At 38.5% G+C, this 24,484-nt stretch overlaps 1 protein-coding gene across 12 annotated transcripts in view; it reads right to left on the reverse strand.

Annotated features, from left to right (window-relative positions):
- EHBP1 (EH domain binding protein 1) overlaps positions 1-24,484 on the reverse strand; it is a 225,387-nt gene that overhangs the window by 133,155 nt on the left and 67,748 nt on the right. For all 12 annotated transcript variants that reach the window (XM_075035592.1, XM_075035591.1, XM_075035594.1 and 9 more), the window contains exons 6-7: positions 3,928-4,109; positions 123-262 (exon numbers count right to left, since the gene is read on the reverse strand). In XM_075035592.1, coding sequence (XP_074891693.1) covers positions 123-262; positions 3,928-4,109 — 322 coding nt within the window. The remainder of the gene's footprint in view (positions 1-122; positions 263-3,927; positions 4,110-24,484) is intronic.

Raw genomic sequence — 24,484 nt, forward strand, 5'->3', positions numbered from 1 at the left:
TTTGTTTTGGTTGGGATATTTTTTAAAGTTAAATACAAATATAGCATAAGGATAAAATCCATGGAACGCAGCTGGCAATTAGCAAAGGAATAATATTTTACCATCCCTGTGGCAAAACCTACCTGTAATTTTTGCAGCCTTTTCCTCTTGATTCACTCTGTTTTCTTCATCTTCTTCATTGTCTTCCTCAAAATCATCTAGATTTCCAATATCGGCCTGTTTCATACTCATCAAACTAGCCAGGCTTTGCATGTCTTCATCCCTAAATAACAAATTTCAAAGCAGGCATTAAAATGCAACCTGTTAATACCACATCTGATACTACCACATTATTACAAATCCTTTAAATATTTTTATGTTTTCTTTTCTTCAGGGAGGTCTCTGATCTCAGATCCAATCCTGAATATAGTGAAAGAACAAAATGAATACACTCGTGTTCATTAATTTCTGAAGGGAAAGTTTTCTGTTGACAAAATTCTAAAGGATAAAACCAGTGCTGCCTTGCATTAAAAGTCAATTTAATGACTGCTGCTTAAAATTTTAAACGAGCCCAGAAATGCTAGTAAACACTTATCTGGTCATCTTTGCTTAAAGTGAAAGTGCTTGGTCAGACCTACTGTCCCTATGGTGCATGTGACACCTATCACTACGTTCAAGCACACTCCTGACCATGTTACAGAAATTAAAATCCCTTTTCTAAATATGTGAATTCATTAACAAGATGAAAAACCATTACATATCAATGGCCAATTTCAATTCTTATTTGACTGTATTGCATATATATATATATATATATCTTTCACATAGCTGTACCTTTCATATCAAATATATGTTTGATGAAAAGATGACAGCAGGCAAAGATTCAGAGAAATGGATGTTCTACATTTGTTTCATAAAATCGCAAGATTTTTTTAAGTACATAATGTCATTCTTGAAGCAACAGCAGCCTTCCCTCTTCTCTTTTAAAACCATTTCAATAGGTTTATTGGGATTAATCTTTTTCTTTTTTTTTTTTTTGGCTCCTTACAATAAGACAGGGGATTGCCTGGCTAGGAAGCCCATCTGCTGGAAACAGTCTGGGGATCTTGGTGGAAAGCAAGCTGAAGGAGAGCCGGTATCATGCCCTGGCAGCCAAAGGAGGCAAACAGCATCCTGAGACACATTAAAACAGGACCACAAGTAGTAGACTGAAGGAAGTCATGAACCCCATTTACTTGTAGTCATTGGACTGCATCTAGGGTACTTTGTCCAGTGTTGGGTACCACAGTACAGGAAAAGGTGTTGATAAACTGGAGCAAGGTCAGCAGAGGGCCATTGAGATGGTTGGGGGCTGGAGCACTTGCCCTACGAAAAGAGGCCAAGGGAAATGGACTTGTTGAGCCTGGAGAAGAGATGGCTTTGGGAGGACCTAGCAGCAGCCTGAGAAGACAGTGGTGCAAGGGAAGAGGATGAGACAGTGGTCATAGATTGAAACCGGAGAGGTTCTGATCTGATGTGAGAAAAAAGTTGGAATAGTCAACATCAACAAGTGGTGGGGTGGGTTGCCCAGAGAGGTGGTACAGTCTCCATTCTTGGGGGTTTTCAAGCCCCAGTGGGATAAAGCCCAGAGCAAACCGGTCTGATCACACAACTGACTGCTTTAAGCAGGAAGCTGGACTAGATACATCTACAGGTCCCTTCCAACCCAAATTATTCTATCTTCTTTGAAGTTGATCATGATAAAATCAGATGCACAGATTTTGTGCCTAACAATGCCAAGAAAACTACACAAATTATTTTAAAGGTACCACTTATAGGAATAAAAACGAGGTACTAATCATCGCTCAAATATGCACAGAAACAGACACTTAAAACATGGGGTTAAACTCAGTGATTTAACACATTGTTAAAATCAGAAACTCTTTGGGGCAATCATTTCCTACTGTGTGAGTTCAAAGTAATCAGCACTACAGAACCCACAGTTACACAGGACAACTAAGTACTTCTATAAAAAGTATTAATAATAATAATAATAATAATTATAAAATAAGTAACTAGCAGGAAGTCGCAAAGACCTTTCTGTTCATGCAGAAACCTCAAGGTTTCATCTTCCTGTTTTAATAACCAACAGGTTAAATCAACTCTTTAAGCACATGGGAAAAAATGTAGCATCCTATAACCGCATGGATGGGCAGGCTTTTTTATGCACTGAAGACAAAAAGCCAGGAGCCATTAGCACACAGATCTTGTATATCACATGTTCACATAAAGTTTAGAAATTAAAAGATCTCCAAAGTACTATTTCTTTTTGCTGCCCTTTCTGTATTCCTACTTCATAATATTTCTTCCTGTGTTTTAAAAAATAAGATGATTTTTGGTACTGCATAGCAACAGGTTGCAGTATTTTCTTTATAAAATGCATAAATTGAATTAAAAGTGAATCTTACTTTATGGAACTACAACAGTTTGTAAGAGATGTAAGCAAACCTTGGCCTAGCTACCTTTTCTCGCATGTTCATGTATCCTGACACCTGAATTCTCTCTTGCATTTTGACTAATAAGAGTATTTACACATACTGGAAACCAATGCTTTCAAAAACAACAACTTTTTTTTTTCCCGTCCCTGGTTCAGGGCAATATTAAAGCCCTGTTGTTAACTTTCAGTCTTCAGCATGAAACCTATCAATTTTAATGGGAGGAAGGTATATATAATCCTACATGGATCCGCTTTTACAAATTATGGCCTCAAAAACTGCTAAGAGCCTAGCAGCTATTTACTGTATAGTTCATGGATGCTGGCTGTTCTAAAAAAGTTAAGAGGTTATCAGATACTGACTTCTTCGTGCACATTTTCAGCTGCAATACCATGTTAAACCACAGCTAAATACTTCCAAATATCATTCTTATATGGTATATCAAAATGTGGTTCACAACAGTTAATCAGAGAAGGGAAACAGTAATAGAAATTAGTAGTAATTAATGCATCTGTGGCTTTCAAAGCATGCAGACAAAAAGCCTTTTTGTGTCAAAATGTATGCCTTAACATGGCAGTGTGGAAAGCTGTTCATGCAACAGTTTGGGGGCATTTGTATTGCAGTGAGCAATGTCTACAAGTGTATTCAGAATATTGAAAGCTAGAAGTAAACTGTTAGCCTTTTGGAGGGAAAAAGAAATTTAAAAAAGAGGTAAAAGAACCACTAGAGCAGTAGTTTCCCCATCTACCTCTTTTTGTTCTGCCATTCTCACATTCCCATATTCTAGAGACAGAAAGAAAAAGCAAAACAGGGTTGGTGACAAACAATCCGTCCTCCAGCCACATGAATTTGTCAACATCTGACATGTTGAATCTGACAGAAATTGCAGGAGAGGTTATAGGATCTGCAAAAATATCTGTATCCTCTGCCCTCCAAAGGCTGTTGAAATAAGGGACAGAACGAAGTGAGTGAGTAAGGGGAATGGTAATCAGTGCCCAACTGAACTCTTTTCACAGGATGTTCTTCTGTTCAACCCAAAATCTTCACCCTCTTTCACCTTACAACTGGCTTTGTCCTTCTTTCATTCTTTGTGAAACATAAATAGATGAAATAGAAGTAAGTTTTCCTTCCCACATGTCCCTTGCAGTCTGCTAAGGGTACTGTTGGATGAACACACGCATGCACACAAACATACACGCCTGCTGATTTCAGACCTGTAGATATTTTTAAGCTGCTGTTATTTAAAATGTCTATAATGGTAGAGGACAAGCCGTTTGTCTATGAAGAACACAAGACAATCAGAGTGAGAAATGACTTTTACTCAGCTAAGAAACTAAGTATGCAGGAATGATGGGTATGCTGAAGGATACTCTCACATTCTGCCATTCTATACAAAAAGAGCTCTTTATCCAAAGAATTTTTTGAAAAGCAACACAGAGCAGACTATCTGGTTAAAAAAACCCCAACAACTTACGTGGCTTTTCCTTCCCTCAGGAAAATACAAGATAAAGAGAACTGTAGTGTGGCAGATACCACTTTCTTAGACAGAGGCTTGAATTTTAACTTGACATCTGTCTGTGTAGGCATGGGGCTTGCATATTGCTTCATGTTGATGCTGCTGGTGGCAAGCGCTTTTCTGCGTCCAGAAGGAGATTCCTGAAAGCAAAGGAAAAACAAAAGTAACATAAAAGGTGCTGTTACACTAAAACCTGCGTGTGCATAAAACAAAACCCATGCATATTAAGTCTGCATCATTCTTTTTTCAAGTACACAGGCAGCAGGGATTGCTATGGTCCTTTCTAGAGACAGAAACCCATTTCTTAAACTAGGTCAGCCACTAAAGGTTGAACACCTCCTTAGTGCAATGGGAAAAAAAAGGCTATTCATTGTGATTAGTGGTCTTCCATATAAGATCCTAGGTCTTTAATGGCTTGAGGTTGTAGTAGCATCCACAGCACATAACCCTTTAAGCAAATGGGAATATATCTCCATTCCTTCTGATAGCAAACTGGACTACTTTTGTCCAAACTTGGATAGTCCTAGACTAGGACTTCCAACCTATGGAAGACATAGGTTTTGAATATGCATGTATTTCTTTATGTAATAGTATGAGGCCATCAGGTTACTATTTTTTACTATCTGTGTTCAATGCTCAGATATAATGCCTGAGTATTTTTCAAAGCAATGGTACTTCTCACTAGTGTTGTACATGTACTATCAAGAGTGACAGGTTTCTGAAATTAAGGTTGACAATGGTCCCAAAAATATTGATAAAAATTTTGCAAGGAAAAAATAAAAAGCAAGAAAAGAGAAAGATAAAAGCCTAAGCTGTATTTCAAAAGCCTAAGTTGTATTTCAAGATAAAGGTGTTGCTCACAGTTTAACAATTCAGCCAAATTAATCGAAAATGCATCTAAGAATCTACTCTTTTGTTCCATCTAATATCAGCATCAGCAGCAAAGGAATGATTATATGTAATAAAGCTCCAGTAACAAAAATAAAACAAAAAAGCCCTGCTGTTAAGTCTTTTGAAAAACGTTCTCCAATAAGACTACATTTTACTGCAGTTGACAATTTGTGTTGAATAAAGAATACTAATTCAATCAAAACATTCAAGCATCTTTTTTCAAAGTACTTGACATTTCCGCCCAGGAGAATAAGTCAGAATGTAATATGTCATCCCCAAAGAATACCTTGTTTAAAAAACTAGCCTTATCTGTCAGATTATGCACAGCAACATTATACAGAACTATTAGTGCATGTAGATACCTTATGAATGAATTTCAAAAATGCATCAAACACTTGAGAAGGATTTAGGCCCTCTCAGAAGAAATACTTAAGAATATGCAAATACTCTCAACTGAATCAAGTTGAACAGATGTGACTGTCACAAACAATACTAGTGCTCTTTCCCTGGCCACGACTGTCAATCTAAGAGCGAGATTATGGTCCAAGGTTCTGACAATGTGTAAAATGGAAAGTATGATCAGGGAGTTTCAATTATTACACAGATATGAACAACAATAATCTGTTATTGTACCATACCTGTAGAATAACTAAACATTATAACTCATTATACCGAATGCAAGATTTACTGCAGCACCTGTTCAGAAAGCAATGCGAGACACGCAGCACTTCTTTTTTCGTGTTCTCCAGGTAAATGTACCTAAGCAGTTTGCATCTTAACAGCACCTTGTTTCATAAAGTTAAATTTTCAATATTCATACTATGGTGTAAAAATGGTGGTCAAAGTGAATAGAAAGAAAGTTTGCTTAAACCTCTTCTAGTTATTCTTTTTAAGTATCTTTAGAGAAAACTGGCATATATAATGTGGTGTGTAAGTATTTATGCAATTGGTATGGTAAAAACTACTTGCCAATGCTAGTGCATATGTTTTTCTGCCAAACAGAACAGGAGCAACCAGAAATTAAAATGTAACTTGGAGCCACATGGAGAAGACAAGGTGGCAATGGGTACAAGTTGCACCAGGAAGTTTCATCTCGATACAAACCAGACATTTTTTACAGTGAGAAGTGTCAATCACTGGAACAACCTACCCAGGGATGTGGTATTGTCCCCATAACAGGAGGTTTTCAAGATATGACTGGACAAGGTGACAGATAATCTCATCTAGGCTTCCTTTCCCACAAAAGGTTGGACCAGATGATCTTTCCAGGTCCCTTCCAACCTGAGCTGTTCTAAGGTTGTATGGTTTTAACTTGAATATGCCTACACCTGCAGTCAGGCCAAAGGAAAATATTCCACTGGTGGGCTATAATGATTAGGAAACATTTGTCACATTTTGGACTTGACTCTTCTTTGAATCAGTTGGGATGAGCTTATGCTTGCAGAAAAAAAAACAATTATACCTTAGCTGGTCTTAAAATCTGTATTACAATATCACAGTTATTCTTATTGAAATTATAGTTAGCAATGTAACTCGAATGCATGGAAAGACTCTTCATTTGTTCATTATTCCCGAATTATACAATTAGGTTTTCCTTAAAAAAAAAAAAAAGGTGGGGTGGTGTTTTTTTCCTTTTTAAAGATGCATGTCTGTTGTCACGTCCCCACTCCCCTTCATCAATTAAAACACCCCAAAAAAGATCAAGTATATCTACACCCAGCAAGAAACAGATCTTAGATGGAACAAATCATGAATGTGGGATATTTGCTTGCAGCCTTCCAGATGAATCACTGATCAGCCATACCGTGCCTGTACTCTGATGTACTCTTCTCAGTTTGACTATGAAAATCACTTCCCAGCAGCTGTAAACATCCCCAGTTTAATGAAGGCCTAGATTATTTCCTTGTGTAGCTACCAGTGCCTTCTCAGTGCTGGCTCACCTGTTAGATGCATCCTATGCTATGAGAGCAACACACAGACCTCTGCGAGGTCCCTGGGGAGGTATCTTAAGGAACACAAATATGCTTCAGTGACTCTGAAAAACAGAAGGTGTATTTGGGGGCAGAGCTACTTTCTCTTTTTACAAACACACCATCTTGTCTGATAACTCAGATGCATGTTGTCTTTATCAAGGTGATTTTACTAAAAAAGTCACAGCAAACAAGATAAGCCAACTCAAAGACCAGTTCAATGGCGAATCGGAAGTGAAGGGAAAAAAACAGAGCATTAAACTTGCAAGCATCCAAAAGCTGGACACGGACATCAAAGCAGGAGAATTTTAGAATGCTGTGGAATTACATTTTCACTTAATACCTATTTATTATATAAATTATCATCTTGCCATTTGTAGCTTCAGATTATCTGCATCAGAGAGTGAATAAGAGACCTGAACCAGGAAGAGGCAAAGTTCTCCCAGTGAAGATGATCATCAGCAATTCCTTGTGAAATCTGCTGAGGTTAGCTGGTGTAGAGGAGGGAGACGAGTGCAGGCAGATGTGTGCCATTACAAAGGGGAGAAGCCAGCCATGTGCAAGAAGATTCTCTTAGCACTAAATATCCTGAGGTGCTGTAAAGAGTAAGAAATACTTGGCAATCAAGTTCAGTCTTCCTGAGAAAGGAATTAATTTCATAATCTTTTTGTGGGCCGAAGACAGAAATTGACTTTTCAGGTTCCAATTGCCTATAAAAATCCAAATTTGTAAATTTATCACATTAAAAAAAAACACAAACAAAACAAAAAACCAACCAACCAAACAAAAAAAATACACGGTCCCTGATCTTTCATTTTCCTTAACATGCAAGTTTAAGTACATCCTCCTACTCTCCCAGAAAATTAAGCACGTTAGAAGTGTTGCAATGTTTTCTCCTTTTAAGCTTTATAGGCTTGGCCTTACATGGTTTTAGGTATATAAGTAGAGGCAGGGAAACTTCTTTTTTGCCCCTGAAAAGGATATTCTCAAGGTGCATGAATGATTTCAGAATGGATTATGTTTCCTACTCTGACATACAACCAACTTTTAAAAAATTGTCTTTAAATTTAGAACAAGCTCATAACCACTTCTTACAAAGGTTGTAACGTTTTCTTCAAAAAAAACCCTACATGCTTCATATAATACAATCTGAGTTACCTCAGAAGCACAGAGAAATTTTCTTGCAGAAGAATAAATAATTTGTAAATCAGCAGAGACAAAATAATCCAAGAGAAATACCTATGAGTGGGGTATACAGGAACAGCTCAGCAGTAGGCTGGAAAGAGTTATTTCAAACAGAAGCACACTTTTGTAAGATACTAAATAAATAACATCCATTTAATAGTAAAAGTCTGACCTGGTGTTACTTGTGTCTCATATGAGCACATGGAGTTTTGTGGAAGGTAAAGCAGGAATCCCAATGCAAATGCTTTAATTGCTCAACCTTTCCAATTTTGACTATATAATCAAAGTTTAAAATGTGTAAGGCTCAATTATGCCTCCAGGTATTTTACATACATGTGACTGCCAGAGTTGCCACATCACATTTTGTGAAAGGCTCCATGAAAAGACAATTTTGAAATCACAAGAGGGAAATGATCCATGTGATAATAAAGAGAGGTGACAAAATACTCTACAACACTTAACTATCAAGATGGAGTTCATTCTGTAAGAAAATAGTAATTTGGAAACTCTTTACTTTTTAAGAAAACCAATGCATTATGCAAATAAAATCAACTATGATGTTTGAATATCACAGAAAGATAGAAGATAACCTACAATAGTGGTAAAATACAAATACCTCTAGGTTATCTTCCAGCTCAAACATACTACTGTGAGAATTGGCACTGTTTGGTTCATAAGATAATACATGGAAAACTGGTTAACAATCTTTTTTTATTGTTTCATGTTTGTTACTGTATAGTTCTAGCAAGAGAAGCAGCATACAGAAAAAAAGGAATTCTTTCAGAAATCACCAATAAATGACTAAAAAAGAACTAGTTTGTATGTTAGCAGAAACTACTGAAGCCTATCTTCTTGCATAACAGAATAATGGCTGTGCTGGGTCGACCAAAGGCTCTGAGAAACCTGTATATTATTTATGACATATGTTGTTTACAAAGTGATCATTATAATTTACTTAAAGAAGAGTAAAAACCACACATAAACATATAGCAACACTTCTCCGGAATACTCTGCTGTGTTGGGGAATTTTTGCTTTTGTATTCTATGCTTTTATGCCTTCCTCTCACAAGCAACTCCATCCCCCTCGACAGTCTCCTCCTACTACTCCCCTTAGTCCCTCAAATGCCTCCAGCATACACCATATTTAGGGTGAAATAACCCTCTCTGTGCACTACACCAAGCTGTACCAGCTGTTGACAGCTGGGGTAGCAGCAGGATGTGGCTCTGCACTATTCCAACTGGGTGGCTGATACTTGTGTATCCTGGTACTTTAGGAAACCCAGCAAATATCAGGAGTAAGAAGAGCTCAAAGCTAGCAAAACAAAAATTAATGTAGAAAATAGAAAGACTTCCTAGTACCCTGGAGTACTTTGATTTCTGAACTCAGACAAAGAAATATGCAGAGCAAGCAATACTATGTAAATCAATAGAAGTTGCATTCCTTTTTACTACAGAAGAATATTAGTAACAATGAATTCAGGTCGTTCCCAATTTCTAAGCACACTGTATGTGTTTGTACAGACTTTAAAAACATTGTCCCCTCAGATACCAGCAGAGGTACAATCCGCTTGTGCCGTTACTGATGTGGCTGTTTCTAACCGACATCTGGCCTTTAACGTAGCATCAGTACCCATGGTTTAGGAGCTAGCAGGGATATGTGAATGCAACATGCAAGTCAACTGGAACCTACTCCAAAGTGAGACAAAATCAAGTAAATCAGAAGCAACATAGCTATAAGTACTGCAGGGTCAAGCTGGGATGAGCTCTCACTGCATGAGAACACCTTGCACTCCGCTATGCCAAAGCCAGAAGACCTATAGTATGTACACAGATATACACTGCAAACAGGGATTTAAATAGTTATGCATGGGTTTTCAAGGAGCAGTCCCCAACACTATCCCTCTACAGCATTTTAAGTTACTTCCACAAGCCCTCAAACTACCATCACATTACAAATTTTGGGGGTAGAGAATGGAAAATTAACACTGGCCAAACCGCAGTCAGTTCAAATAAAGCCAATGAAGCTGCATTTACTGTCACAGCTACAGGACCAGACTCGCTTATCACACAAATTTCTGTCTTTTTGATAATGCAACCATGCATCATTCTCTTCCACAACACTCGTGACTGAGCAGTGTCAGTCATCCCAAAAGTTACTATATCATAAGCTTAACCCTTACGTAAAGATCTGCCTAGCGTAAAGGATCCATATAGCCTGATCTCTTTCTACAAGGAGAGTAACGTGAAGCAACGCTATGAACCACTAGCCTTTTCTAGGAATCATCCCCATGTTTCCCTACTAAAGCAGACCTTTCACAGCAAAAAGGACTAAAATACTCTGATAAAGGAACTAAGACCACATAATCTGCACCACAGGTGTAAACCAGCCCATTTTTACTCAGAAGATGATGATCACAAATGACAGTCACTATTAAACAGCGCCCAACTCTCTTCCAAATGAAGCAAGTCAAAAGATTAAGATCTCCAGATGAAAGGTCTGAACTCAGCCTCTTAATTTAAGGGAGACCCAAATAATGCTATAATGCAAATTTCACGCAGCCTTCTTTCCTTAAAAATGTATTTTTTAACAGCCTTGTGTCCTGTAATTACCAACTGCCTGGTAAGTCTTAGTCAAGATTAATTAAAGAAGTGCAAATAAGTAAGAAACAGCTTTGTATTTTCTGTTAAACTGGCTTCACACTTCTAGAGTTACACAGAATCAAAATACTGGCCCGGTTTTGTTCACGGGGTATATTCCTTTGGGTTATTTGGGCTGGGGAAAGAGTCTCCCCATAGAAAACAGCAGAATGTATTTTACCTCTCCACACCTGAACTCAGCTTGCCTATACAGACCTTCAACCCTTGCTGCACTGCAGTCTTTAATCCACAAAACTCAAGTGCCCTTCTTTTGATACACACACATTGAGAAAACATAGTAAAATATTTCCATTCAGCAGAAACTAGATCAAAAAGTACTGTAGCTCTTAATTACTTAGATACTAAATGGTCCCTCTCTAACAGAAATGGATTAAGTAATGCATAAGCACTGTACAAACATTGTCCAAGAAAGACCTAACAGGGGAAGACAAGTTTCCTAGTTGGATATTGTTATTTTGTCAAAAGAAACAATGAGTTTTGACTATCTTTTTCCCAGAAACAGAGGATGTACAGAGTAATATTTTTAGAGGCTGCCTTTTCACTTTTTATAAAAGCGAATGCTAAAAAACTCGCAAAGATACGCAGATTTTAAAGAGGAGCATTCTGCTGCACACATGGGCATAAAATAATTTGACAAAGCAATTTTTCTAGCTGTAAACATCCATTGAGAGGAACAAGTTTTGAGGATTTTGCTTTCCTTTCGCTTCAGAATTAAATGGAGAACGTTTTGAAGGAAAGGTGTCCCCTGGCACAAACCCCACCACCCCTACAGCCACAACACACCACAGGAGAGGAAATCAGAAAGTTCTCCCTCTCCTGACACTGGATGCCAGCCCCGCCGGCTGAGCTGCAAGCGCCATCTTGCTTAGATGAAAAGATCACTGCTTCACTGGCAGAGCAAAATGGATCACTACAGAATTTAATTTGTGAGAGTATATAGCAATTAAATGCTAAAATAGACAAGCTACAGGGAGCTCTCTCATCTGGAGAGAGTAAATTAGAAACTATGTCAGTTAAAATAATTTAGACAGTCAGATGGAAGATTTGGAGGATGGTATGCAGGCAGCACGATCTGTGCTGAAAACTTGTTTAAAAGCAAATAATGGTTCAAGGTATCCAGAACATTATTAAGAATTATGATGCATTTGAATGGAGAATTTAATGTTTAAAAATTTCTGCATATACCAGAACAGTCTGAGCCCTAGACATGAGGACTGGGAATGAAATAAAAATATATATATAAATGTTGAAACAGCTACACTTGACTCTATAAATATATATTTCTGATGCTCACAAAGTGACCCTTGTCCTTGTCAGAACCAGAGCCCTTGTGTCAATTTATTTATCACATTGATAATATGTTAGGTTTAGGCTAAAAGGTTACTTCAGAAACACCAACATGACATTTTTTTATAACACGTCTAGACTGATGAAACATTATACAGGAAGCAGAACACACTGCTTCTTACTTAGCACCAGTAGAGACAATGCTTTCAGTAAGCAAAGAGAAAATACAATATGCTGCTACAGCTACTGTCTTCTTACGGTCTGCTTTTAGGACAGCCCTACGAGATTTCACTAGCACCCTGAGGGACTGAGATATGTAGTGAAAGGTTCTTTCTGACCAAAATCATACCCATGGGTGTGTTCAAGCAACCTGCTGTGGGTAACAACAAACTGTTCATCTTTACAGACTAATCTGTTGCATTCACAGACTCTGGAAATCTCCAAAGATTAACATCATATAAGAAGTTTAGAATGTGAAATCATACCTAATAAATCAAGGTAATTCATCTACACTAAGCAAACTACCACCAAGAAAATTTGGAGGTCCTGTTTTGCTAACAAAAATACTATTAAGCTTCTTGGACAACTTCTGGACAGATGGAAAAAAATGTGCACGACCAAAATTTTAGTCAAGCAAATTATTAATAGACTATGTGTATGAGACAGGTTTTTCCTTCAAAAGTGGGCTTGATGCTTATGAAGAGCAACAGAGGAAAGTTTACAGGTGGGCTGGACACTTCTAATAAGTAGTAGAGAACTATAGAACCCTGAAATACTCAACATTGCAAAGGATGTAGGTAACTGCTTTATGTGTCCATTTAAAAAGTCTTCATCGCTTTCTCCTTTAGACTGTTTACTAAAACAGGAACACTTCCTGAACGCTCTCCCACAGAAGGATGCAATGCAACTGATAACTGATGTTGAGAAACATTTGCTCTAGTATTTGTAGCTTTTTTCCTCCTTACTCTTTCAGATTGCTTCCTCTAGAGATGCTGTGCAAGTTTCTCTTTTTCCATTAAGGACAGGTTTAAATTTACTGTTAGATGCCTTTGATCACCTGCTAAACTCTGTCTGTCCTTATGCTCTATGCAAACACTACTGTAGCTTTGTAAAAGTACATTAATTTTGGCTTGTCTTTGCAGAGATACTTGTGTTGTACCACTCAGGAGCCCTGGAATACTTGACTATCCCGTACCACTTAGCAGCGACAAAAATCACATCCTTTCCTGCAAGGCCTAGAGGCCAACGTGCTGAGCTCACTAATGCCCTAATATTGGCTGGTATTCTGCTTCCCTTTTGCAGCCATTTGCTCTCTCCTGTTGGGATCACTGCATGGTAGGGACTGTCTGTTCCCTTCCTAGCCCCAAATGCTATAGCAGCCAGTTATGTGACCACCTTTCCTGGGCCTGCTAAGGTACATAGTGCAGCTATGTGCAATCTGCATGTATTACTACATAAATCACTAGTAAGCAAAAGCCATTGAGATGAAATAATTTTTAGATAGCAAAAACTGTAAGTCCTACTGTAACTCCTGTACAGAATTTTAATTTTGCCGTGGATGCAGGACAAAAGCTCAAGGAAGCTCGGCCAAAGTTGGCAGAGTAACTTGTTATTACCAACTGGCTGTTTAAATCCTCAAACCTTTGCTCTCAAAGGAGCAGATTTAAAGAAGTCTGGGCTTGAGCTGCTGCTGATACATGGCAGGTGAGACTGGCTGTTGGGAAAGGTGCTGCACGCAGGGCTGGCAGCTTGGCAGAAATAACAGTCCTTCATTTTCTGCGAGCTGTGTGCCACTGAGCTGGATCCTTCACAGCATGCTGTCCGCCTCAGAGCAACTCCCGTGCTCTGCTTCGGCTGGGGCACTTCCAAACAGTATTCCCCCTGGTTTCAGTTTATTTTTCTCCCTGCTTTTGAAGTGTTCATTGTATAACAGCATAGTATTTTTGTAGAGTCAGCTTCAAAACAAAGTAGAAATACAGATAATTTACCTAATGCTAGAAGGGGAGAAACAGCAGATGATAAAGTTGGTTCCTAAATTTCTAGCTAAAACTGGAGTAAGAAACACCTATTATGCGAGACTTCCTCCTTCCGGGGGGAGGATAGGGGAGTTGACTCAATAGCCACAACTTTGTTTACTGCTCAGCAACTCATAACTCCACATTTTTCCATGTATTGACTACAGGGACTCACAGGTTGTTTCCTGGTGTTTTGGTTTTGGTTTTAAATAATAGGCAATACCTGTTATAAAATCTATATTTAAGCTCACCTACCAGTGCCTGGCACTTTAGCTCTATTTGCCTGGCAGGAAGTCTCCATTTTTATGATTCACTCTATTGCTCACCTGCTCTGTGCAGAGATATCCCATGAACAGCACTACTGAACCTTCAAATAGTTAGACAAGAGAGATGTCCAGTTAGTGTCCCCTGACAGAAGACAGTCTTTAGCAGAAAAATAAATTTATTGTTGGTTTCAGATGTGAGAGGCCCTTCTGTTGCTTACAGCTTCTTTTCACTTTCCATTCTAGCCTCTAGGTTTCCTTATTCTCTCCTGGTGTCACTTCAAGACCCAGAATCTTTGACATTAAAAAGGTGGGTTTGAAATAATAACTCAAGCTCAGCAGTGAATATTTAACGTGAGTTGAAAGGTCTATAGCTCTATATATCGGGCCGTGCCTACCTGCAAGCCTTGTCCTGAGGAAACAAATGCTGTACAGGAAGACACACGATACAGACCCCAGAATTAACTCCAGATTATTTAAACAGACTCGCAAACGTAAACACATTATTCAGCTCCTTTGTCACCTCCAACAAGGAAGCAACTTTGAGGTAACACTCATTAAAGAAGAAACAACGTCAAAAGATTAACTGCTCCAGTGACCTTACATACTTTCATTCACCTTTCCAGAAAATATTGTATTTTCAGATGGCTTATAACATTGTCTAGACTTAATTATCTATCAAAGATAAAACCAGTTTAAATGGGTTTTGTAAAATACCAGTGTGTCATCAACCAGTTGTTATTATCTGAGGATAACTTCCAGGGAGCGACTGCACAATATTAAATGACATACAATTTGCAAGGCTTATGACACAGAAAAGCTTTTAATGGTGTCAAGCGAGGATGTTATGGCTCTTATGCTATATTGTTTCTGTACTAGAAGTTGGACCTTAACTTGAAAAGCACTGAATGAATGGATGGATGGTCTGTAATGCCTGGTGGCTGTGTGCTGAGCAGTGAGTGATGCTCACACAATGACCATTCTCCTTGTCAGAACCAGAGTCCTTGCATCAAATTATTTATCATATTGGTAATATCTTAGGTTAAGGCTAAAAAGCCACTTCAAAGAAACCAGCATGATGTTATTAGAAGTGAATGTCTCAGTTATTATTGAAGCACCAATGTATCTCCATTATTAAATTCATGACTGTGCTTTTTTTGTCTCTTCCCTCTTACTCACAACTTCACTTAAAGCATGTGCCAAAACCACCAAAATACATAACACCAAGAGGACGTAACACAGTTGGAAAAGTCCCCCAAACTATAGAGAAATTACTGGACCTGTTGGTGCTGCTCCCTCTTTCTCTCCTTCCCTCTCACTGAATTTCCCAGCTACCACCCCAGAGGACACGCTTCAAGACAACTGTAACTCTTACAGCTCCGCAGCTGTGATACCAATCACAAAATTCACTCTGGAAGAGCTGGCTCTTCAAGGAAGTGTCTTCATACAAACATACAGTTCTCTTGCCCATGCCACTTTATTACTACTACTTTTATCCAAACCTGCAGCTCACTATCAGGGACAAAAACTCCCAGAGACAACTTTAATATGCAAATCTACTCCAGGCTGTTACCTAAGAGCAGTGTGGTTTGCAAGTGATGGTTCCTGTGTGCAGCACTCCTCCCACTACAAAGCAAAGAAAGAAAAAAAAAGTATTGACTCTACGGATATAGCCAATGCCGTACTGCTGATGTGGGATTTGAATCTGACATATGCGGGAAGAAGCAGGGGGCAAAGGGTAGGTATATAACTAGGGTAAAAGGGAGGTAGCTGAAAATTAAGATCTGTGTGAAGCTAGAATAGGGGCATGCTCACGCATGTAAGACAACTCAGCTGTCACACCCTATGCACACACAAAAGTGAGAATAGTGTATGGTGCAGGTAGAGTTACTTTTTTATATATATATTTTATATATCTATTTATAAACAACATAATCTACATTTTAACAGCAAGGACAAACGCAAAGCATTCCAAAATGCAGCTCTGCAATAAACATAAACCTCAACTTTTCAAAAAGCCCATCCATCCCTCCAAATTTGTTTCAATAAGGGAAACAGCTAAATGGATTTCTTCTAACTTTGCACTTCAAGTAAAATTCACCTCAAGACTGACAAGCATAAAAAATTTCAGTCGAATGGGTATTTATTTTTTTTTAAAGCTGCAGTAGCCTGAAAACAGGGGCTTGTAATGAAGCTGCCCCATCAACCATAACCACACTGTCACTACAGCAACACAATCATATTGCATGTGCAAAGAAGCAATGCATTTAACATTTTCTTCACTGTGTATTATCTATTAGCTGAGTTTGTCACAGAGATATGTGGCAGTTTCCTGCAATACTTATGAATATATGGCAAGGCATACAAGAATCCATCCATGTCTGCTTCAGCACAGGTTTGTCATCTTATATTGTGGCAAATAACTTAAAAGACTCCTCCCTTCTCTTATCTTAGGTTTCTGTTAAATGCTGTTACAATCAAGAAATAGAAGTCGTCCCAGGCAAACATCTCAGATCTCCCCATTGCTATTCACTATTACTAATGCACATTACACGTTCAATTCTCCCTTGCTGCTTCTATGAAAAAGCTCTTGTCAAAAACAGATTTCATTTTTTCTGTGTATGCACAAATTAGTTATGGATGATTAACAAAGCATTCATTCTTTTATTTGCTTTGGCTGAGACTTGATCTGTGTTACATTCATGTGAAGGAACCACTTCATTTTATGTTGATTAAACATGAAACACTGTACTGTTGATAAAAAGAGTTGTGTTCAAGGCTGCATATTATACTGACAAAAGATGCGTGTTCTTGGGCTAACATTTTCTTAAACAAGTTTTTCCAGATTTTTAATTGCAAAAAACTTGATACACCTTTTTTTTTTTTCCTTCTCACCAAGTACTGGGCAGTAAGAGCTTTATGTCCCAAAGAAACTGGCTGCAGTCTTAACAAACAGCAATAATTATTGCATATTTAACATAATAAAAAGGAATTTCAAATTCTGCCCCACAATTTGATTTCTTTAAACATAACTTGCATTATAAAACTTATCCAAAAAAAAGACTGCAAAAACTAAGTAGGACAGGCAGCAAATCCTAATTACAGGATTCCTCTATTACATGAGAAATATAATGAAATTGAAGATGTATTGGAGAAATCTTATGGAAACTCATAGCCAGTTATAACTGAGAGTTTGGCCCTGATCTGGCGTTACTGACTCCAGCTATCACCGGATAACACATGTGTAAATGCTCGTCTATAAGGCCCATAAATCCTCCATGTCCATTAAACACAGTGATACAGCGACACCAAAAAGGATGTACTTCAGTTCAGGAAGGTATTTAAGTGCAAGCCTAGCTTCAAGCATATGACCTACTTGTAATTAAATCAAGTTAAAGAAAGCTATACGATTAAGCACCTTGTTAAAACTGGGAACAAATTATTAGCCCTTATAAAACAGGAGATTCTATCTTGGGGTTTACAGCACAGGAAAACAAACGTGCAGACACACGCGCGCGCACAGAGTATTATGCATACTTTTGCAAGAGGGGATTTATTTTTAGTGTAACTATATAGCAATAAGTGCAGCTCTTACTCAGGTTAGGATGAGGTCTGGCCACAATGACTTCTAAGCTACGAATCTCATCCAGGCAACGTGGTTTCATTCTTTGCTAAACTTCCAACAAAGATTGGTATCATAACTTAATAAAACCTCTACTAACATCTCTGTGTCGCAAAAATAAGTCTCTTCAGTGTCTTTCCGAAACATCACCAAAACCAAAGCATGAACTTGGGGTTTTCATCTTACTACCAAGGAGAGAGAGTCCTACCATAATGTAAGGCTGGAAACAGCCCAAACCAGTGGCAACTTGATGCAAGCTGGGTTCAGCAAGGGTGACTAGTGCTCCACACAGAAGGTGGCGATGTCTTGGAGTGCCCCTGAAATACCACAGCACTGGATGAGAGGATGGCAGGAGAAGAGAAGGTGGAAAGCTGGTTCTGATCCAAGCAGGCTACCACATGGTCTCCGAGCAGCAGATCTCTGCTCCCTGTGAAGGGACATGGTTGTTACCTGGCACCTGTCTGAAGCGCTCAAGACCCGTCTGGAGGAAGGTCCCTCCAGCGCTGATACACTGCAGGTAGGAGGACAAGAAAGGGCCAGCAAAGGCAGCCAGGTCCATCTGGAGCAGCCGTGCTGCAGTGCAAGGTGTGATCTCCTGCAAGGCACGAGAAGCAGGAAGGCTCAAACAACACCCTTTACTCCTCATCACCCTTATCCAGAGCAGAGGTGCAAGATAACAACTCCTACCTGATGCTGCAGCCGATCAGATAGCGTCTTGACTTCCAACTCATCTCCTACCTGCATCCCACTTTTCCAGCCACATGCTCCTGCCTCGCACCAGCCCTGGCACTTTGCTGGCTCTTCTTTCACAACCCAGTTCCTCTCACTAATCCAGCAGAAAACTCATCCAGAAGAAAAACCCACAACATTTTCAGTTGGGTCAGGGAGACATATGAGCTCTCCAAAGGGCAGATGAGCACCAGCATCGTGCACTGAAGGGGCAGCAGCACAAAGCAGGGAGCAGAGAGCAAGAAACCACCCATTTTGACAGCAGCAAATCGAGAATAGTTCAGTCATCCCATGTCGTTGCATTTTCAGGCTCCATAGTATTTTATGGAGATTTACTCTTCCTGTTCCAGCCCGTGTGTATATTCAGCTCCCTGTCCTTGCAGATAGGGGACTGTTGAAGTGAAACAAAGACTTATTTTTTTTTTTAAGGTTCCCCCAAAAGATTTTTGTCTTTACTTCAGGTCACATAAGAACACAAAAAAGGGCAAAGCGATAAATGCCCAGATGGATTTCTTGTCTTTATTTCCACTCTCTGGAGTAAGGCCAGAGACATCTAAGTAGTGCACTCTGTTCTCTTCCACTCCCTCTCAGAAATTATGGACACTTTCTCCTCTGCAGCCAATTTCCTCCTCCTTCTCTGTCTGGGCGCAAGCTTAAACTACTACAAAACAATGTTCCCCTGTTTCTCTCCAGGGCCCATTTTCCATCCATCTACATCAGGCTCTCTGAGCCCTCCCAAACCTTTAAGGCTTTATGTTTACAGATCCAGGATGAAAACCTGTTCTCTCTGCTCCGATTCTAGGAAAATTCCACTCTCTAGCCATTTTGCATATGAACTCGGCTACACTCATTTTCTCAAGGTTCATCCACTCCACGGTCCTAAGGGGCTGCCACTCCTGATGTTATTAGCACATTATTAGCCCTACTCAAATATACCTGACACAACTGTGTAGCTGACTCAAAAAATATAGAAATATTTCATGGCACAGAGCCTCCCTAATCTAAGTCTGAAACTTGAAATTGGGCATTGGCAAGTCAAACACCAAGTATGTTGCATGTTGTTCAGCTTCCCATTTATTTATAATATCTACATGTATTATTATTAGACTTGCACAAATTATAATTAACAAAAATAAGTGTTACAAAGTAAATATCAGTTTCAAATAATCAGTTTCTATACATTCTTTTAAAAGATCTTATTCTCCACATTCCAGCTACATCAGGAACATTCCTGGAGTGTTACAGGCACAAGTACTGTCAACATTTCTAAAGCTCCCCTAGAAACAACTTCACATGTGTACAAAAAGCAAAGACATTGCTAATGGTTTATTTATTAACATTATCATGTTGCCATCTAAAACAAATACAGGAATAAATTAATAAATACAGAGTATCTTTAATGAAAATATTTTCTTCTCTACTTCTTGGCTGTGATATTTGATCCATCCACACTTGAAAACATTCCACAAAAAAAGCAAATAATAACAAAAAATCCAAACCAAACCGACTTAATCTCCTAATTATTGTTACTTCAAAACACAAGACATCTGCATTAATCAATTATCAGAAAGTAGTGCTTCAGTCCCAGGTAGTTAGCAATAGCACTCATATAATACTACAGGGAGCTTCATGTTTTGTCAAAACTAGAGCAGGAAAAAATGAAACTAAAAGGCATACTGTACATGTGACCTACAGGACTTGGATTATTACCTCTAAGCTTATTAAGAGTAAAAGCTGTCAATCAGACCACCCCACAACCAGGGAGGAAAACTAAGATTACTCAGCAGTAAAAGGCATAAAAACGAGATGTGTATTCTCAGAACGGGCGAAGGCAGAGAGAGTGAACCACAGACCTGCTTCAGCTATCTAGAGCGGTAATTGGCTCACAAGAGCGACTACCACGTTAAGGCATTATCATTATCTAGCTCACATAACTGGAAATTCACGCTCTGTTCTTTAAATTGGCTTAACCAGCAGCATCTGCAGCACTTTAATTAATTACAGCAATTGGCGAACGTTAAAAGTAGATGCACAGATCTGAAATGATAATGCCCTGTGAGTAATAATTGTAAACCAGCATTAATCCAGATCTATCCTAAACAAAACCAAGGGTACACTGTTGTGCTTCAACTGCACAGAAAACAAGCTTCAATGTAGTAATCATTATCATCTGTCCAGGTTCACCAGCAAATACTACAATTCTGCGTGACACTCTACATTCAATTAGCTCAGGAATGCAGAAGCTCACAACGTGCACAACAAAAATCTGTTCAGGTTTGATGTTGTCAAGTCAAAATCAGTCAGGCACTTAAACTTGGGTTTCCTTTGAAAGATAAACTTGAAGTTAAAATCATAACAGAGACTGATTACCACTACTTATTTTTAGTACACTCCTTATAAAGAAATACAGAAGGCAGATATCACAGTTGGCTCAGAACAAAGTTTTCTTGACAGCCATTAGCGTCACTTCAGTAAAAAATCCACAGGCACTGTACACAAACATGGTTTGGTTTTTTTCCTGATATCTGCAGCTCTAAAATACAGTAGAATTACTTTAAAAAAAAAAAAATTAGAAACAAGGAGTTAAAAACCCCTTTTGTTCCTTTTATATACAGCAATTCGAAATCTTTACTTAGAAGAAAATAATTTTTTCAAGCTTGACAGTGAAATCCACATGCACATCCTGGACAAATTTAAAAGCTGTTCTGTAACAGACTTCTTAATACCATTTCCAGTCAGAACACAAAACAACACTATCAAGATTTGTTGTGACTTGCTTCATATTCATACATAATTCAGGGGTCAAAATACCTGGTATGAAGGTTATTACCAAACCAAATCTGAACTCCCCATTTATCAAACACAAGTTTTATCTTTCGTAGCAGTGTGAAAGAATGAAACATAACTTTCTTGATACTTGTAAACATGTAGTAGTTTTGAACATATTTTTAACCAAGAAACCCCACAGCCATAGACTCAACTAAGGGATGACTGGTTTTAAGTTGCAAAAACTTCAACCATCTAATACAAATAGATGCTACATCACAAAATATGCCTTTGTGTAATTTTGTCCAACACCCATTTTCTGAAAGTACGCCTGTTCTCAGTGTAACATACAGAACTAACAAGGAGGCAGAACATGAGCAAGGGAGCGAGTGCAAGCCCAAACAGCTAAAATACCAAGGCTGATGCAGCAGCAAAAACCAGAAATAGCAATCTGATGTAGCAACTCACACCAGAGACATTCAAAAGGCAGTCAGAGGATAAAAATACCTTTTCTAACGCAGCAGAACTCTGGTGACGGTGCTTATATACTCTGTGCCTAGTGTGTTTGGGCTAGGCAGACAGCAGTGAAGCTTCACTGGTATATGTAATTTTAAGACATGAATATCTGTGCTCAGATATACTCTGATAACAGGTTTATCTAGGGTGCACAGAAAACAACTGCATGCACAAATAAATAGCTGCACACTCAATGTAATCACGTTCATCTCCTGAGTATCCACTTATAAATACTAATCTAGAAAATACATGTGCTATTAAGGTGCCAGCCTCTGAGGAAAAAAGGCCACAATGCAGGAAAAATATAAAATAAATTAATAATTCGTATCTAACACTGATACTTATTCCACACACTCACTCATTTCTGATGCAGAGGGATCACAAGTGCACAATACAAGTTATTCGTTGACTAAATACCATCACGAAATGCTACAATATAAAGGTTGGAAGGATTAACACAAAAGGTCCCACTCTAAGACAAATGTCTCCTTCATAGTTCAGTTCACAGCCATCATGACTGTTCCGTCAGGCCTATGATTCCGAAGCACTGGGTATATACCTGCTAACCAAACACGCCAAAGACTTTCAAAATCTCTTGTTGATACTGGCATATTTTTAGAGGCGATTTTAATTACCACCACGCCAAAAGAGACTTTCTAAACACAGGAAGATCACCAAGTAAGTTTCCGCTTCAAATCTCAGGGTCTTCTGAAACAACTTCTACAGAGGATTTATGAATTTGGCAGGGTTTACATCCCGCTTCCTCCCTTCTCCTCCTTCAGTCTCTCACCTTTCCCAAGCAAAAAAATACTAAACATGCAACAAACTCCCCTATTTTTAAATATATCATATTTGCAAAAGCCTTACACCATTTAATTGCACATTTATGTAGAGGCCACTTTAAAAATAAATGCAGAGAAATTAATTTATTAGCATGCACTAAAACATGTTGGGTTTTGCTCTAACAATAAAATTACATGGTGATTTTCAAACAAGCTGTAAGTACTAGGGGAAAAAAAGTGCAATTCATATTTCTAAATATATCTTTGGATTTAAATATTCTTCTCTAATAATTATGCTGTTTCACACGTTCCTACATTTCAGAAACTATCTGGGCTGTGTTTATCTTCTCCCAATTCCATTTTCTCAAGGTACTGGATCTTTTACTTCCAGTAACAGACTACAGTATGAAATCCTAAGATTTCTAAAGGAGAAAGGGTTGAATTTTAGTGCAGCATATTTTATCCTTACTGGGATGGTAATTTTTCTACTCCCTCTACTGGCATACTTTAAAAGCAAGGAAAGAAAAACCTGAAGGGCGTTCCAGCTTGTAAAACATAATGAGAAAATATTTTTTGTAACCTCAAAATAATTGTTCACACAACTTGGCAAAACATTAATCTCAAATCCTGGGGATTTTTAAGTCATCAGCAAATTTTTGGCAGATTTCTTCGTTGTAAAAATTAACAGCACCTCCAAATAAACATCCTGGACCACTTTATGTTACAATTACTATCAAGCAGTCCCATCACCTGTCACTGCTCAGATCAAAACAGATCACTCCCTAAAACATACTATATGGCTAGTAAAAGACCCTAAGAGCAATCTATGTGATATAACTCTACATGACTACCACAGGTCTACAAAAATGAGCAAAAACATCCTGAGCTTAACAAGTTGCTACTTAAATGTTAGACAGTGCTCTGTGAACCATTTTATATTAAAATTGGATAGTTCTAGACATCACACATACAAGAAGTATTGTTTGACACAGTGCCATTTTGATGATAAATTGCAATCTACAGCTCAAATAATTCTACCCAGGGATTAACATTTCAGAGGCTGAGCCAGAGATTATGTGCGTGGATCTTGAATTTCATCATCTCCCTTCGGCACAATAGCTTATTCTTCCTTTTTTCATCTATTCTCTCATGAAGGGTCAGGAAAGCTTAGCCTTGCTGTTTCATTCATTTCATCTCTACATTAACCAGATACCTTGCAGTCTTTAGTTCTTACATGTTATTCCATTACAAATACTACAGCTACACTGCACTATGCTACAGCTAATGAGGTATGTACCAAATCAAAGGGTGCCATCAAGTGGTTGTAGCACACTACCAGTATTATGCAAAGTTGAGTGTTCTGCAGCAGGTTTCACCAGGACACCCTATACAGGGTGGATTAAACTCCGCCATAATTTAAAGCTTTGGGGAAAATTCAGATGCTAGAGATGGTGATCCCACACGATTTCATCTCCTTCCTTTTAAATTCTAAGGCTCAGCCTAATAGCCCACACCACCACGCAGGAGACGTCCCTGTCTCTCACCGTATGGGTCAGCAAGCTCCAGGACTGTTTCGGTCATTGCATGCTCAGCTACTCACCACTGTGCACCAGAGGACAAGTTAAGAACAGCCTTATTAACCTCTGAAAAGCCTCCCAACTAGCAATGGGACAAGAAGGGTGCTGCAGAGTGGAGGTTTCACACAAGATGGGGAGAATAAATACAATTACTTGTGCCACCACACCCAGTTTCAAATCAAATTAGTTACAGATTACTTGTTAATCTATACTCATACTGAATTTGAAGACAATGTGAGAGCTCTTCCCTGCAA

The sequence above is a fragment of the Buteo buteo genome, chromosome 9, assembly GCF_964188355.1.
Source record: "Buteo buteo chromosome 9, bButBut1.hap1.1, whole genome shotgun sequence".
Classification (NCBI taxonomy): domain Eukaryota; kingdom Metazoa; phylum Chordata; class Aves; order Accipitriformes; family Accipitridae; genus Buteo; species Buteo buteo.